At 47.4% G+C, this 14,986-nt stretch overlaps 1 protein-coding gene across 1 annotated transcript; it reads left to right on the plus strand.

Annotated features, from left to right (window-relative positions):
- Positions 1 to 14,095: 14,095 nt before the first annotated feature.
- Positions 14,096 to 14,617, plus strand: LOC133907168 (uncharacterized mitochondrial protein AtMg00810-like). The gene has a single exon (XM_062349203.1). It carries the CDS (start codon positions 14,096 to 14,098, stop codon positions 14,615 to 14,617), a length of 522 nt encoding a protein of 173 aa, XP_062205187.1.
- Positions 14,618 to 14,986: the final 369 nt, after the last annotated feature.

The raw sequence follows: 14,986 nt of genomic DNA on the forward strand, positions 1-14,986 counted from the left end.
GGAACCTCTTATACTCTTCCTTAGGACAGCAGCTGGTCACCCTGGGAATCGAATGATGACCTACGTAGGGACTGGGGAGGGTAGCCGGTGTGAGGATCCTGCTGGAGCTGCGGACCAGCACCGGCGAACCCAGCTGACCCTCCTTCTGCTCCTCCTCCGCCTTCTCCTCTTCGTCAGTCTCCTTCTTCAGAAGGTCCCAATCGATCTTCTCCTTATCATCGAATATGTCAATAACCTCGATCGGAGCAACTGCTCAGTCCCGGGATCAAGTGGGAGCGGTAGGAGGAGACCCTCTCCGTAGTGAGGGAAGCACGATGGTGGTTGGCTCCACCTCTGAAGCAGGACCTTGAGATTGTCTACCCTCGGGGGCACCGCAACAAGCGGAGCCGGTGTCAGAGGCGACTCGGCCATTGCCAAATCCTGCAAAATCATCAACCTTCCCAATGAAGAATGGGAGGAAGGCGCTATGATCCACAAGAAGAGTTGCCTTCTTGCCTTGCAAAAAGCCTAGATGGGTGGTCGGTTGGGTAAACTCATACTTTTTATAGCCTGGCTAGCCATTGATTCACACCTAGGATGGAAGGCGGAATCACCACGGTAAATGTCCCAGATCCTTTCATTTACTACTGCGGGGGGGGGGGGGGGGGGGCTCATGGCCAAGCCCCAGTCAAACCCATGCATGAGTGACATCGTCTGGGCACCAACACATTAGTTTTTTATACACATCCTGTCATGACACCTCACTCTCAGAAGTACTATGGAGCCTCAACAGGTGCGACATTAGAACCACTTGAAATCCAAGGGGGCGTGCATGGGGAACCGTAAGTTCCTTGGGCCCGGTGGCAATCAATGTCTCTCTCTCTTTTTCTCAGGATGCTTAACCTCCCCACATGATGTGAAGTTCAGAGTCAAACTCTGAAAGCTAATGGTGTCGATGACACTCTCTGGGGGACTATGTTCCCTCGGGGCCTAAGTGGTACGACCAGACCTGATCATGACCACAGGGAAGCTTGGGGGATACAGTCAGAGTATTGGGTGAGGGGGCATCCTGACTGACAGGACCCACGAGGAATATGGTAATCGGCAGGAGATATTTCCTAACCCATGGCCCATTGCGCGACCAGGTGTAGAGTCGCACAACCAGGGAAAGGTTTGTGCGACCAAACTCCTTGTGATATTATGCGATCCAGCGACCAGTCTCCTGGTGATATTGTGTGATCTCACGACCAGTCCTTGCTGGTCGCAGGGCTAGTCCTTACCTAACCCATCTAATCACATTTATTGTTGTCTACTTAGGTGTTTTTCTTCCCTAGGCACCCCATCCGGTGAACAAATTCATGACCAGCGCAGTTGGGCATTGCTCCGTTCCGTAGCATTAAATGCTATGGGATGAGGCTTTGCAGGCCGACGTGGCACTGCACGACAGACATGACAGGGTCTGTAGGACGACCAGGCAAGTGGACGATTTTGCAGATAGGCTTGCAAAGCGTAGGGACGGGACGGTTTGACAGACGATCTTGCAACACACGGTGATGGGACAGGTCAGACGTCTAGGGTCCACAAAGGGAGCATTTCATGAAAGGGGCGGGCACGCGGAGCTCTCAGAGCAAGTTGGGATCACCTAGTTCTTCATGATGATGATCCAAGAGTAGAATATCTAGCCAGACATGGGTCTACTAAACGGGGCCCATTGTAAGTTCCCCTTCTCTCTAGTATATAAAGAGAAGAGAATCCGGTTTGTAGGGGGACGGAGAACAAGGGATCTTGAAAACTCATCTGTAACCAGTTCACAAACTTTTATAACAAAATACATATGACATAGGGCTGTTATCCTTTGTGAGGCTTGAACCTGGATAACTCCTGTGTTCTTGAGTTCATCACACACACAAACACACATATACCGTAAGCATTGTTCACGCGCCCCGTGACCTATATACCCTGAAATTATTGTTAGGGATTAACCCTCGACACATCGGAGGTGCATATGCTTTTGAAATAGACTTAGGAGTGTAATCCACAAGGTACACAATGAAATCATCATTAAAGGATTTTATTATCCTTTTTATTTTACTCCTCCTTGGAGTTCTCATTGTCATCCTTCTCAGGAACTATCTCATGTGTTTGTTCAGAATACTCAAGTGATGTGATAGATTCATGAATTATCTTAGAGGTTTGACTAAAAGTGTTATGTATATCCTTCATAGATAAAATATTCTCAAAGAAAGTAGCATCACTAGACTCCATAATTGTATCTACAAGCATGCTTAGATACCTCAGATTTGACTACTAAAAACCTATAGGCAATGCTACGGTGAGCATATCCTAAAAAGACACAATCACTATTTTAGGTCACAGCTTGCACTTTTTAGTTATTGGTATATTGAATTTTTCCAAGCATCTCCAAGTGCGCAAATAAGAAAGTGGTGATTTTCTCTCTTCCCACTCTTCATATGGGGTTTTCTCCTTTCTTAGTAGGAACTCTATTTACAACTTGATATGAAGTCAACTAGGTCTCCCCCACCATACCTTAGATAATCCCACAATGTCCAACATGATATTAACCTAGTCAGTCAGGGTACAGTTCTTTCTTTCAGCTACCCCGTATGATTGGGATGAATAGGGATGCATTTTTTCATTAATAATTCCATGTTCCTTACATAATAAGTGGAAATCACTAGAGAAATACTCTCCACCATGATTTGACCTATGATTTTTTATTTTGTTTCCAATTGATTTTCATCTTCTACCTTATAGATTTTAAAGTATTCTAGAGCATCATCTTTAGATTTCAACAAATACATATAATAGAATCTTGACGCATCATCAATTAAGGTCATGAAATATCTTTTTTCTACTCTTCATCAACACACTATTTATTTCATAAAGATCTGAATGTATGAGTTTTAATAGTACCAAATTTCTCTCCTCGATAGCCTTGTGAGATTTACGAGGTTGCTTAGATTGTACATAACTTTGGCACTTAAAACCTTTGACAATGAAAAAATTCAGAATTAAATTTAAGTTGGAAAGACGAGATATACAACCAAAATTTATGTGACATAACCATAACTGCCAAACACTAGTCTCATCTCTATTAATATTTCCATAAATATGGTTTATAGATTTATTATAGAAATAAAAAAGGGAAAAGTGGAACAAGCCTTCGCACTTATAGCCTTTACAATAAAAATCCATGTTTTGACACAACTATTTTATTGGACTCAAATACCACCTTAAACCCGTCTCTGTAGAGAAGAAAACCGCTAACTAGATTCTTGTTTATTGAAGGGCCATGCTGCATGTTCCTCACTGCATGATATTTTTTGAAGTAAACTCCAGATCTATTATGCCAACACCATGAACAGAAGCGTAAGACCCATTCCCCATCAAGACGGAAGAATCCCAAGTGACCTGAAAAGAAGATAGCATCAAAATGTCAGCACACACATGTATATTAGTCCTAATATCAATCCACCAACTGGTAGACTGATTCACTGAAAGAACAATATGTAAATTACTATATCTAGTAGCTTCATCTCAGTGTTGCCAATAGTCACGTTGATAGACTTGATGTTCTTTTCTTAATTAACATTTTTCCCTTTGCGATGTTGGCAATATTTAGCCCAATAGCCAACCCCTCCGCACACGAAACAATATTTATCATATTTTTTCATCATCTTCTTGAAGTTGGTGGTTTATTTGACCTTATTGTTTTTCCTTTTGATCTTGCCATTAGAGGACTATTGCACCACATTTGCGCTAGACTATCCATCGTCTTTTTGTTATGTACATACTTAGCTCGAGCTTTCTCCTCAACATCAAGAAACGTGATCAGTCTGTCAACAGATATTTCTTATCTCTTATGTTTTAGAGCATTGAAAAAATTCCTCCATAAGGGAGGCAATTTGGCAATGATGCCCCCAGCTACAAACTTGTTGGGTAATACACAGTTTAGGAGTTTAAGTTCCTTTACAATGCACTGAATCTCATAAGCCTGCTCGACTACCGAATGATTATCGGCCATCTTGTACTCATGATATTGCTCCATGACATATAGTTCACTACCTGCATCTGACGCACCAAATTTTGCATTCAGTGCGTCCCACAACTCCTTAGCGTCCTTTATGTGCATGTACACATCACAGAGATGATCGAGAAGACCACTAAGAACATATCCTACAAAGAGCGTGTTGTCTTCCTCAAACTTCTTCTCCTCACCAGAGGAAAGAGTTCCTTCAGGCCTGACAGACATAACTCAGTAGCAGTTCATAGCTGTAAGCCACATAGTGGCCACAGAGTGGCTTTCACCTGCCATATCTTTAAGTGCACATCAGTAAACTTATCCTGCTTCAGTGCATCGGTAAAACCAGCCATAGTGCCTACAATAAGGTTTCTGGATTATTGGAAAATGTGCACTTTCAGATTTAATTTATTTCCTAAATATAACATGAATAAGAGACCTATTTTCCTGTTCGTCGGTGCATGACGCACAACAGGACGAAGCATTATGTATGACGGCACATCAGAGAGAGAGAGAGAGAGAGAGAGAGAAGAGAGAGAGAGAGAGAGAGAGAGAGAGAGAGAGAGAGAGAGAGGAGAAACCATAATTGCACATATGCTTTGTGGCGGTAGCTGACATATATATATAGAGGGAGAATCGCGTGGTTGACTCGCACCACGATTGGACTCTATTATTATGCTATGAACCGATTCTTAATTGACATGATTTCTATATATTTATTTTTTAAGAATAAAACTACAAAAGGAGTTTGTACCTACGTAAGTAACTGGATCTAATTTCGATGAACCTATCACGCAGGTACCGTACGCTCACACCCTCTATCCTAGCCAGACCCTGCGAGGCGAGTGAGCATGCACAATGTGCTAAGTGGGTAGATGGAGGAATTTCTTATATGTTGGTCTTCTCCCACCTTTACTAGTAAGGTGAGACTAAAAGATACCTATCTACTTGCACTTAATTAAGTTTTTGAGATTTATTTAGAATTTCACAAATACAATGATGCAAACCCATATTTTCTAACAGAAAAACATCGAGCAAATAAAGATATGACAAGACGAAGAGGAGCAGAAGATTCAGCAAAAATAAATCGTGTGGAGTGAATAAAAACAAATTGAATAATGAAAATAAATAAAAAGGAAAAAAAGATAGAAAAGACGTTTATGGGTCACTCGTGAAAAATAGACAAATAAGATACTATGTAAGTGATGGATTGTAATATGTCCATCACTTATGATAAAAATGATGGGTCATAGTTGTGATCCGTTACTAATGAAGACTCATCAGTGACGGATCATCTTAGACGTATAATTAATGATGGGTGAAAACTTGACCCATCACGAATGACGACTCATCAATTATAGGTCATCCTAGACCAACCATTGGTGACGGATCAGGTTTTGATCCGTCACTAATAACAAACTTATCAGTGACGGGTCTCTAGGCCAGTCATTAGTGGCGATCAAGTTATGACCTATCACTAATGATATTATTCACAAATACTTAGTTCAGTTTAGATAATAGGATAGTTGTGACCCACCACTTATATACTCTAAAGTCCTATATGACTAGCTTGACATAACACTAGCCTACTACCGTACTGATGCCAGAATAATGTAAGAGCCACAAACTCTAAGTACTATCAAGTCAGAAGATCCATATTTCAAATTGAAAGTCTACTAAAAAAGCAAGTCAAAACTGTTTGATCTTCAATTTGATGTGTGTTCAGTTTCAAATTATAAAATGTTTAATGGGCAGTTTTGAAAGTGCTTCGAATTCCTCTAGAAGAAATAAATCTCGAGTTAAAGTGTTAATTCTCCGTTGGATTTACTTTTTATATCTTGCTTGAAGTGAAATATCTTAAATTCAAAGTAAAATATTATTTATTAATTTTATTTTTCTCACTTTAGTAGCATTAGAATATGAACTACTGTACATTTCTACTTAAATTTGATGTAAGAGGTGGCAGCTATGGACACAAACACGTGTTCCGAAAATAGTGCAAAAATTTTCGGGGGCGGCAGACTGTTTTTGGCCTAAAAAATTCACCGAACTCTACGAAGAGCATAGAAACAGATGTACCTTTTTTAGATATCCATAAAGTTAAAAACATCAAATTCGGAATTCGTATATAAAAGTTATGCTCGTTTTTACCAAAGATACTCTGAGTCAATTGGTTTGTGTGTGTATTATACAATAAATATTAGTGACGAGTAATAACTGTGACCCACCACTTATGACTTGATAAGTGATGGATTATATTTACGATCCGTCCTTTATGATCTTTGGTAAAAAAGGTTAAAAATATATTTATCTGATTCCTTGTAGAATGCATGTGAGGGTGGGGTGGTAAGGCTACTTCGCACGTCTAGGTAGGTTGCAAGTTCGATTCTCACAGAATGCAAAATATGAAAATAGTGCGAAAAATTACAAGGGACATGTAATGAGTGGTGATGGCACTAAGTTATGTTGTCTCGGTTGAAAAATATATATTTTTTTGACTTTTTTCGGGTCTAAAAAGCGCGAAAATCGTTCATAAATTATAAGTGATGAGTAATAACTACGATTCATCACTTATGATTTGTAATAAGTGATATATCAGAGTTACGACCTATCGCTCATTAGCTTTATTAGAGACGGATCAAGTTTTGATCCTTTATTAATAATCTAATCTGTAATGGTTTTTACCTATCACTTATGACTAAACAATCATTAGTAATATATTAAAGATAATAGGTACGAGACCCGTTACCTATAAGAGTTATTACACGGTACTTATAACATTTTTTCACGTGATGCTATACCCTACGGAGTGCACGCGCCATATATAAAGGGCTGTCGAGCAATCACTATATAAACGAAGAAGCATTCTAGCATGCCTGCCTTGAATTAATGTGGGTCGGGATCGCACCGTGAAGGCGAGTTGGAGTTTAGAGTCCGAGGCCGGGAGACTCGATAGAGGTCAGGTCTGGTAGGCTACTGCCATGGATTCCTCGAAATAGCTGATGCTCGAGCGCGCTAGCCAGCCGGCCCACAAGCGCGTGACGGCCTACGGCAGCCCAAACCGTGTATAATTTTTTTTCTCAAAAGTTTTGAGCTAAACATTTTCTTAAAAAGTTTTCTCAAAATTTGAGCTAAAAGTTTTGATACAAAAATTTATTTCCAAAAGCATTCAAAAATAAAAAGTCGTGGAGGGAAATTTTTCCAAAAAAGAAAGTTGGAGACTGGTCGGGAAGGTGTGTGAGTTCCTGTGCGAGGGCTCACGAATTAGCCATGTCCTGAATTCCTCCTGCACCCAGAGGATCGGAGTCCGAGGAGAAAGTGGCGGGCGATCGCCGATGTGAGAAAGCACAACCTCATCCTAACAAGAGATGAGGCGGCCGCCGGCCACGAGCGACTGTGGGTGACGTGTCTAACGCCAAAATAATTGAGAAACGAATGTTCTACAGATAATGTGGGTTCGTGTGTAATGCCAAAATACAGATGGCTGGTCTTTTTTTTTAAAAGGGCTCTTCTCTTCTTGCCGTGTTACTTCCAATTCGTCTTCCTGCCGCACCTATTTCATCATCGGTGTAGCACTCAACCGGCACTTTACCCGTCGCAGCATCCCCGCGCGGCCGCCAATGTTCACATCCAGCTTGTCCGCAGAGCAGTTCAGGAGCAAGGTGCAGTTGCCGTGGAGCTACGTCCTGTGGGTCGAGCCTGACCTCGGCGTGCGTGCCTTTGCCAGATCGATGGCCATCTCCCTAGACCTGGCTGTGCCCACGGCGTTCTTCGTGCTCACCGTACCGTAGACTGAAGACAATTGGAGAGTTGTGCTTGATTAGATTGATCCCGTGATGGGATATAAATAGTACAAGGTGCGGCAATACTTGCCAAAGCAAAGAGATTACAATCCACTAATTTAGGAATATGAAAACTGAATTGGTTGCGGATGCGTCTGGTTGCCTGTGATTGTTGGGATGGACGTGTCCTTCACGTACACGGCTAACACCCCCCGCAGTCGGAGCGGGAGCAGGGCGGACGTTCAGGCTGGAGCAAAATTCGGTGAACACGGTCGACGGCAGCCCCTTGGTGAAGATGTCCGCATACTGAGAGGACGTCGGCACGTGAAGTACACGAACGTCTCCGAACGCAACCCGTTCACAGACAAAATGGAGATCGATCTCGACATGCTTCGTGCGGTGCTGAATGGGGTTGGTCGAGAGGTAGACGACGGTGGCGTGCTGCAGCGGTCGGTGAAGCTCAGAAAGGAGCCGACGAAGCCAGCAGGCCTCGGCGACGACATTGGCGAGGCCTCGATACTCGGCCTCGGCGCTAGACCTGGACACGGTCTGCTGGCGCTTGGAGGACCAGGAGACTAGGTTGTCGCCGAGGAAGACCCCATAACCGGAGGTAGACTTACGAGTGTCGGGGCACCCGGCCCAGTCGGCATCGGTGTAGGCAATGAGAGTAGTCGGCGACGAGCGATGCAACTGTAAGCTGTAGTCGAGGGTGCCGCGAAGATACCGAAGAATCCACTTGACCGTAGTGAGTTGCGGCTCCCGCGGGTCGTGCATATGCAAGCATACCTGCTGGAGAGCGTAGGCGATGTCGGGCCTGGTGAAGGAGAGGTACTGGAGCACGCCCACCAAGCTCCGGTAGGTGGTGGGGTCGGTGACGACGGCACTGGCAGTGCCGAGCTTGGACTGCGTGTCGACGGGAGTGGAGCAGGGGTTGCAGTCGCTCATGCCAACTCGTTCGAGGACGTCAAGAATGTACTGCCGCTGGGACAGGAATATGCCGGTGGAGGAGCGGGTGATGGCGACGCCGAGGAAGAAGTGAAGCACACCGAGATCCTTGAGGGAGAACTCACGCTCAAGTGCTGTGATGGTCCACCGGAGGATCTGCTCGGAGGAAGCCGTCAGTATGATGTCGTCGACGTATAGCAGCAGGTAGACGGTGTCGGTGCCGCGGGTGTAGATGAAGAGCGAGGGGTCGGCACGAGAGCCGACGAAGCCGATTCGAAGAAGATGGGAAGCAAAGTGGCTGTACCAGGCACGTGGTGCCTGCTTAAGTCCATAGAGAGACTTGTTGAGGCGGCAGACATGATCGGGCTTGGAGAGGTCGACGAAGCCCGACGGTTGCTCACAGTAGACCGTCTCGGCGAGAGTGCCGTGGAGGAAAGTATTGTTGACGTCCAGCTGGTGTACCAGCCAGTCTTCAGCGACGGCAATCGAGAGGACAGTTCAGACAATCGCCGGTTTGATGACGGGGCTGAAAGTCTCGCCATAGTCGATGCCGGCGCGCTGGGTGAAACCGCGGAGGACCCAGCGAGCCTTGTACCTGTCAAGCGAGCCGTCAGGCTTGTGTTTATGCCGGTACACCCACTTGTCGGAGACGACGTTCGCGCCGGTCGGACGGGGAATAAGATCCCAGGTCCGATTAGCCTGCAAAGCTGAGAACTCATCAGTCATAGCGGCATGCCACTGAGCATCCTTGAGAGCTCCGCGGTAGCTCTTGGGAATTGGAGAGATGGCAGTGGCTAGGAGGTTTAGGCGGTCCACTGGACGGGTCATGCGACCGGCACGTGTGATCGTCATGCCAGGAGGTAGGGGCTCGGTGGGAGCTGCAGCGGGTGCAGGAGGAGGTGCGACTGGCTCAGCCGGCACTGCTGGCTCAGCAGGTGCTGCAGGTAGAGGAGCGGCAGGGGTGGGGCACCGGATAGGAGATGGTAGCACTGGAGCGAGGTCATCAAGGAATGAAAAATCAGTAGGGGCAGGGTTGGATTTCTTGGCAAAGGGAAAGGAGTTCTCGTCGAAAACAACATGACGGGAAATGATAATCGTATTAGTGGAGAGATCGAGATAGCGGAAACCACGGTGATTAGTAGGATAGCCGAGAAAGACACAAGCGGTGGAGCGAGGAGCGAGCTTGTGGGCGGCGGTGGCAGAAAGGTTAGGATAACACTTACAGCCGAAAACACGTAGGTTATCTAGGGAAGGCTTGGATTTATGGAGAAACTCATACGGTGTGCGGAAGCCGATGGTTTTGGAAGGGTGGAGGTTGAAGAGATAGGTGGCTGTGTGGAGAGCTTCGACCCAGTAGACGGGAGGCATGCTTGCCTGAAAGAGCAGCGAGCGGATGATGTTGTTGGTGGAACGAATGACGCGCTCGGCCTTGCCGTTTTGCGGGGAAGTGTAGGGGCAGGACATGCGCAGAGAGGTGCCGAGAGAGAGGAGAAAAAGACGGGCTGCAGCGTTGTCGAATTCACAACTGTTGTCACACTGGAGGGCCTGAATGGTCGTATGAAACTGGGTGGAAACATAGGCGAAGAAGTGTTTAATGGTGGGAAAGGCATCGGATTTGAGGTGTAGAGGAAAAGTCCATAGGTGGTGGCTGAAATCATCGAGTAGAATAAGATAGTATTTGTTGCCGGAAATGCTGGGGAGAGGAGACGTCCACAAGTCGTAGTGAACTAACTCAAAAACACGAGAGGTGCGTGTAGTAGAGGCATTGAAAGGTAGGCGAACATGTTTACCAAGTTGACAAGCGTGACATAAAGTTTCATCTCAAGGAAGTTTATTACAAGGAAAGGAAAAAGCACTGGCTAGGTGCGACAAAGCTTGAGAATTTAAGTGTCCTAGGCGGCGATGCCACAATGTTGAGGAAGACGTTGAGGCGGAGAGGGCGTGCACGGCGGGAGGCGGCCATGAGAAGGGGTAGAGGTCACCCTGACTATTGCACCTGATGATCACGTTCTTGGTTCGAAGATCCTTCACAGAGAGACCAAATGGGTCAAACTCGATGGAACAATGGTTATCAAGTGTAAAGCGATGCACGGAAATAAGATTTTTGATGATGGAAGGAGTAACGAGGACATTGTTTAAGGTAAAAGAACGAGATGGTGTGGAAAAATAAGTCGAGCCAGTGGTAGCAATGGGGATGGTGGCACCATTGCCGACAATGACCGAGGGAGGTGCAGTGGAATGGGGAGAGAGGGACGATAATGTACCCTGATTGGATGTCATGTGAGCGGAGGCACCGGAGTCCATGTACCACTCCGAGGAGGGTGGCGGCTGCAGCGACATGGTGTGGGAGGCGTTCATTAACTGCTGCTGGTCGAAGGAGTACGGCGTTGCGTAGGAGCTTGGAGCCGGCGGAGACCGGGGGGCGCCGCCCCAGGTAGTGGAGGACGGAGGCGGAGCTGGAGGGGCGGCGAGGTAGGCCTGTGACGGACCGAGCCCTGGTGGGCGCGGCGCGGAACTCCACGGGCCGGGCCACATCTGGATGGAGCCGGCCCAGGGGTTGTGGACGGATGGCCAGGGCGCCGTCGTGCCCTTGGCGGTGCCGAAGTTGTTGCCGTCGCGCTGCTACGAGGCGGAGTTGTGGAGGTGCCGGCAGCGCGCGCCGAACCAGCAGTGGCCGTGTTGGAAGCTACGGCACACCTCCTGACGGCGAGGTGCCGATGGAGCGGATGGCTTGGCGCTGGAGTTGTTGGTTTGACCGGTTGCGCCGCGCGGATGGGTGGTGGACGGAGCTATCTTGGCGACAAATGCTGTCGGGGAGGACTCTGATTGGACCAATGTGAGCTCCTCAAGCAAGAGAGAGGAGCGAACGTCGAGGAAGGATGGCGGAGGACGCGCGTTGAGGAGCAGTGTCCGCAAGTACGCGAGGCGAGGGCCGAGACCACGCAGCGTGTTGCGGACGAGGCTCCGATCAGCAATCGTGGTCCCCAAGGCGGTGAGCTCATCGGCCAGATCCTTTTGTTTGCGGCAGTAGTCGCCGATGGACAGGGTCCCTTGCTGGAGACCGTGAAACTCCTGCTTGAGATAGGAGGCGCGCGTCTCGGCGTTGTCGTGGTAGACGGCATCAATTCGCGACCACAGCGTGTGTGCGGGGAGCACAGAGGCGGTGTCGGTCACCATGGCGAGGAGTTCGGGGTCTACGGCGCCGTTGAGCCATGATCGGACGATGGCGTCGTGGCGAAGCCACTGCGGCGATGGGTTGTCGGGGTAGGCGGTTGGATCGACGTGATCGGCGAGAGCATACTTCTCCAGGGCGTCGTGGAACTTGCCGCGCCATTGGAGGAAGTTGGTGGTTTGGAGATCGAGGGTGATGGGGACGACGGCCCTGATGCTGTGGATGGCGGCGGCGAGCGACCACAGAGCTACCTTGGCGTCAGCCTCGGCTTAGGCGACGACCTGCTCGTCGGTGGTCGGCGGCGTGGGAGGGGTTGGCGCCATCGGAGGAGGTGGTAGGATCGTGATCTAAACTGATACCATGAAGACAATTGGAGAGTTGTGCTTGATTAGATTGATCCCATGATGGGATATAAATAGTACAAGGTGTGGCAATACTTGCCAAAGCAAAGAGATTACAATCCACTAATTTAGGAATATGAAAACTGAATTGGTTGCGGATGCGTCTGGTTGACCGTTATTGTTGGGATGGACGTGTCCTTCATGTACACGACTAACATAGACGACGTCCCTCTGCCTCCGGATGGCATCCACTTCACGCCCCATGGCTCCTCCAAGTAGTTTGCCTGCTCTTCCTTGGTCCTACGCTGCATATATATTTGGTGACGTCCCCTCAATTGGAATCGTTGTCATATCTCTATGAAGATTTTAGTTCTAAGCAGACGTATAATTATTTGAAGCATTAGGTGCAAATAGCGAACACCAATATAACCATTATTTCTGCCATGTTTTCAGATTACTGATTGAAGTTATTGAAGTTATGGCACTAGATTGCAATAAAGTTGCTGTATAACCTTTGGATCGGCCTGCTGGCCATGTTTACGCCCATACAATGACCGCAAGCTACAGTTCAGATCTAAACGTTGTGTGTTTTTGGGTATAGCAGCCTTCGCAAGGGGTGTAAATGTCTACATATATAGTCTGGCCGCATCTATATTTCACAGGATGTTGTTTTTGATGAGCAGATTTTCCATTTGCTGAACTTCAACCTTTCGCTGATAATTCCTCTCCACCCGATCCACGAAATACCTCTCAATTTCCGATGGATAGTGTGAATGATGGGGGAGACCTCGTATGTCATGGCATTCCGTTAACTAATGTGCAGGCTAACCCGGCTGTTGAGCCGATTTTTGTTGCTTCCAGTGCGCAGGAACATGTTCATGGCGCGGCACAGGGTACCAAAGGCGTTGTTGGGACTACAGTAACACATGATCATGTCAATCATACCCCATGCAGCACCCCATGCCGATCATGCAAACGAGCCGTCGAACCCCACGGCTCCATCCGACTCGACTCCAAGTGTTTCTGTGGCTCCCTCTGTGCCACACGTTGATGAGGAGGCGGCTCCCGAGGCTCGCGACGCGCCTGCACAGGACCAGGCGCATGATGGATCGGATGCGGTGGCTGCGCCTGTGGCCGCCCCTACGTAGCACACGTACCAGACCCGGTTGCGTGATAACACGCGCAAACCTCGGGTTCCCACGGACGGGATGATGTTGTACGATCCCTCCAAACCCCTACCACGATGTCAAGCGTCTCTAGCTGCTCGGGAACCAGTAGATCATGTTGAAGCTCTCACAGATCCGAATTGGGTCAAGGCCATGGACGAGGAGTATCAAGCCCTAGTTCGAAACAAAACATGTTACCTCGTCACTCCGCACAAAGGGCAGAACCTCATTGATTGCAAATGAGTGTTCAAGTTGAAGAGGAAAGCTGATGGAAGTATTGAGCACTACAAAGCGCGACTTGTGGCGAAAGGGTTCAAGCAAAGGAATGGGTCGACTATGAAGATACTTTCCGGCTCGGTGGTGAAGCCAATGACCATACGTCTTGTGATCTCCCTAGCTGTATCCAGAGGATGGTCATTGAGGCAATTTGATGTCTAAAATGCTTTTTTGCATGGCAAACTTGAAGAGGATGTTTATATGCGGCAACCCCTGGGCTATGTCAGTAAATAATTTCCTCATCTTGTGTGCAAACTTGACAAGGTTTGTACAGTTTGAAGCAGTCACCAAGGGCATGGCATGCAAGATTAAGCTCCAAGCTGCAGGAATTGGGATTTGTAGCGTCCCGAGCTGATACATCGCTCTTCATATATCAGCAAGGGGGAGTTCAGATGTATATGCTTATATATGTCGACGACATTGTTGTGGCCAGCTCATCCGATGACGCCGTTAGCAAGTTGATCGGTGACTTACAACAAGATTTTGCACTAAAGGACTTGGGTGATCTTCATTATTTCCTTGGTGTTGAGGTTCGGAAGCAAAAGGGTGGTGTGATTCTTTGTCAATCAAAATACATCATTGACTTGCTTGCTCGCACCGGAATGGCTCAGTGTAAGGAAGTCATTTTTGCAAGTGAGAAGCTAATAAAAGGAACCAAGAAGGAGCTTTCAGCTGAGGATATCACTCGATATCAGAGTACAGTTGGGGCGCTTCAGTACTTGAACTTGACAAGACCCGACATAACCTTTCCAGTAAACAAGGTGTATCAATTCATGCAAGCGCCTACTGAAGAACACTGGTCAGCCGTGAAGATGATTCTTCATTACCTCAAGTACACAGAGGAGACTGGGCTTCAGTTCCACAAGTCTTCCTCCTCATTCATCAGCGCATTTTCAGATGCTGATTGGGCCTAGTCAGCAGATGATCGTCGGTCTACCAGTGGGTTCACTGTCTTCCTTGGATGCAACTTGGTGTCATGGAGCGCCAGGAAGCAACAAACGGTGTCCCAATCGAGTACAGAGGTGGAATACAAGGCGCTTGCGAATGCAACAGCAGAGGTGGTGTGGCTTCAGACTATTCTTGGTGAACTCTATGTTGTGCAAAACCGAGCACCCAACCTGTGGTGCGACAACCTCGGAGCAACATATCTATCAGCTAACCCAGTCTTCCATGCGAGAACAAAACACATTGAAGTTGACTTCCATTTCGTCCAAGAAAGGGTAGCACACAAAGCTTTGGAGATCAAGTTTGTGTCGACACGGGATCAGCTAGCAGATGGGCTT

Source organism: Phragmites australis, chromosome 24, assembly GCF_958298935.1.
Source record: "Phragmites australis chromosome 24, lpPhrAust1.1, whole genome shotgun sequence".
Taxonomy (NCBI): domain Eukaryota; kingdom Viridiplantae; phylum Streptophyta; class Magnoliopsida; order Poales; family Poaceae; genus Phragmites; species Phragmites australis.

Bases quoted from the DNA above. Each gene is read 5' to 3' on its own strand.
- LOC133907168 (XM_062349203.1), top strand. From the start codon at position 14,096: ATGTATATGCTTATATATGTCGACGACATTGTTGTGGCCAGCTCATCC.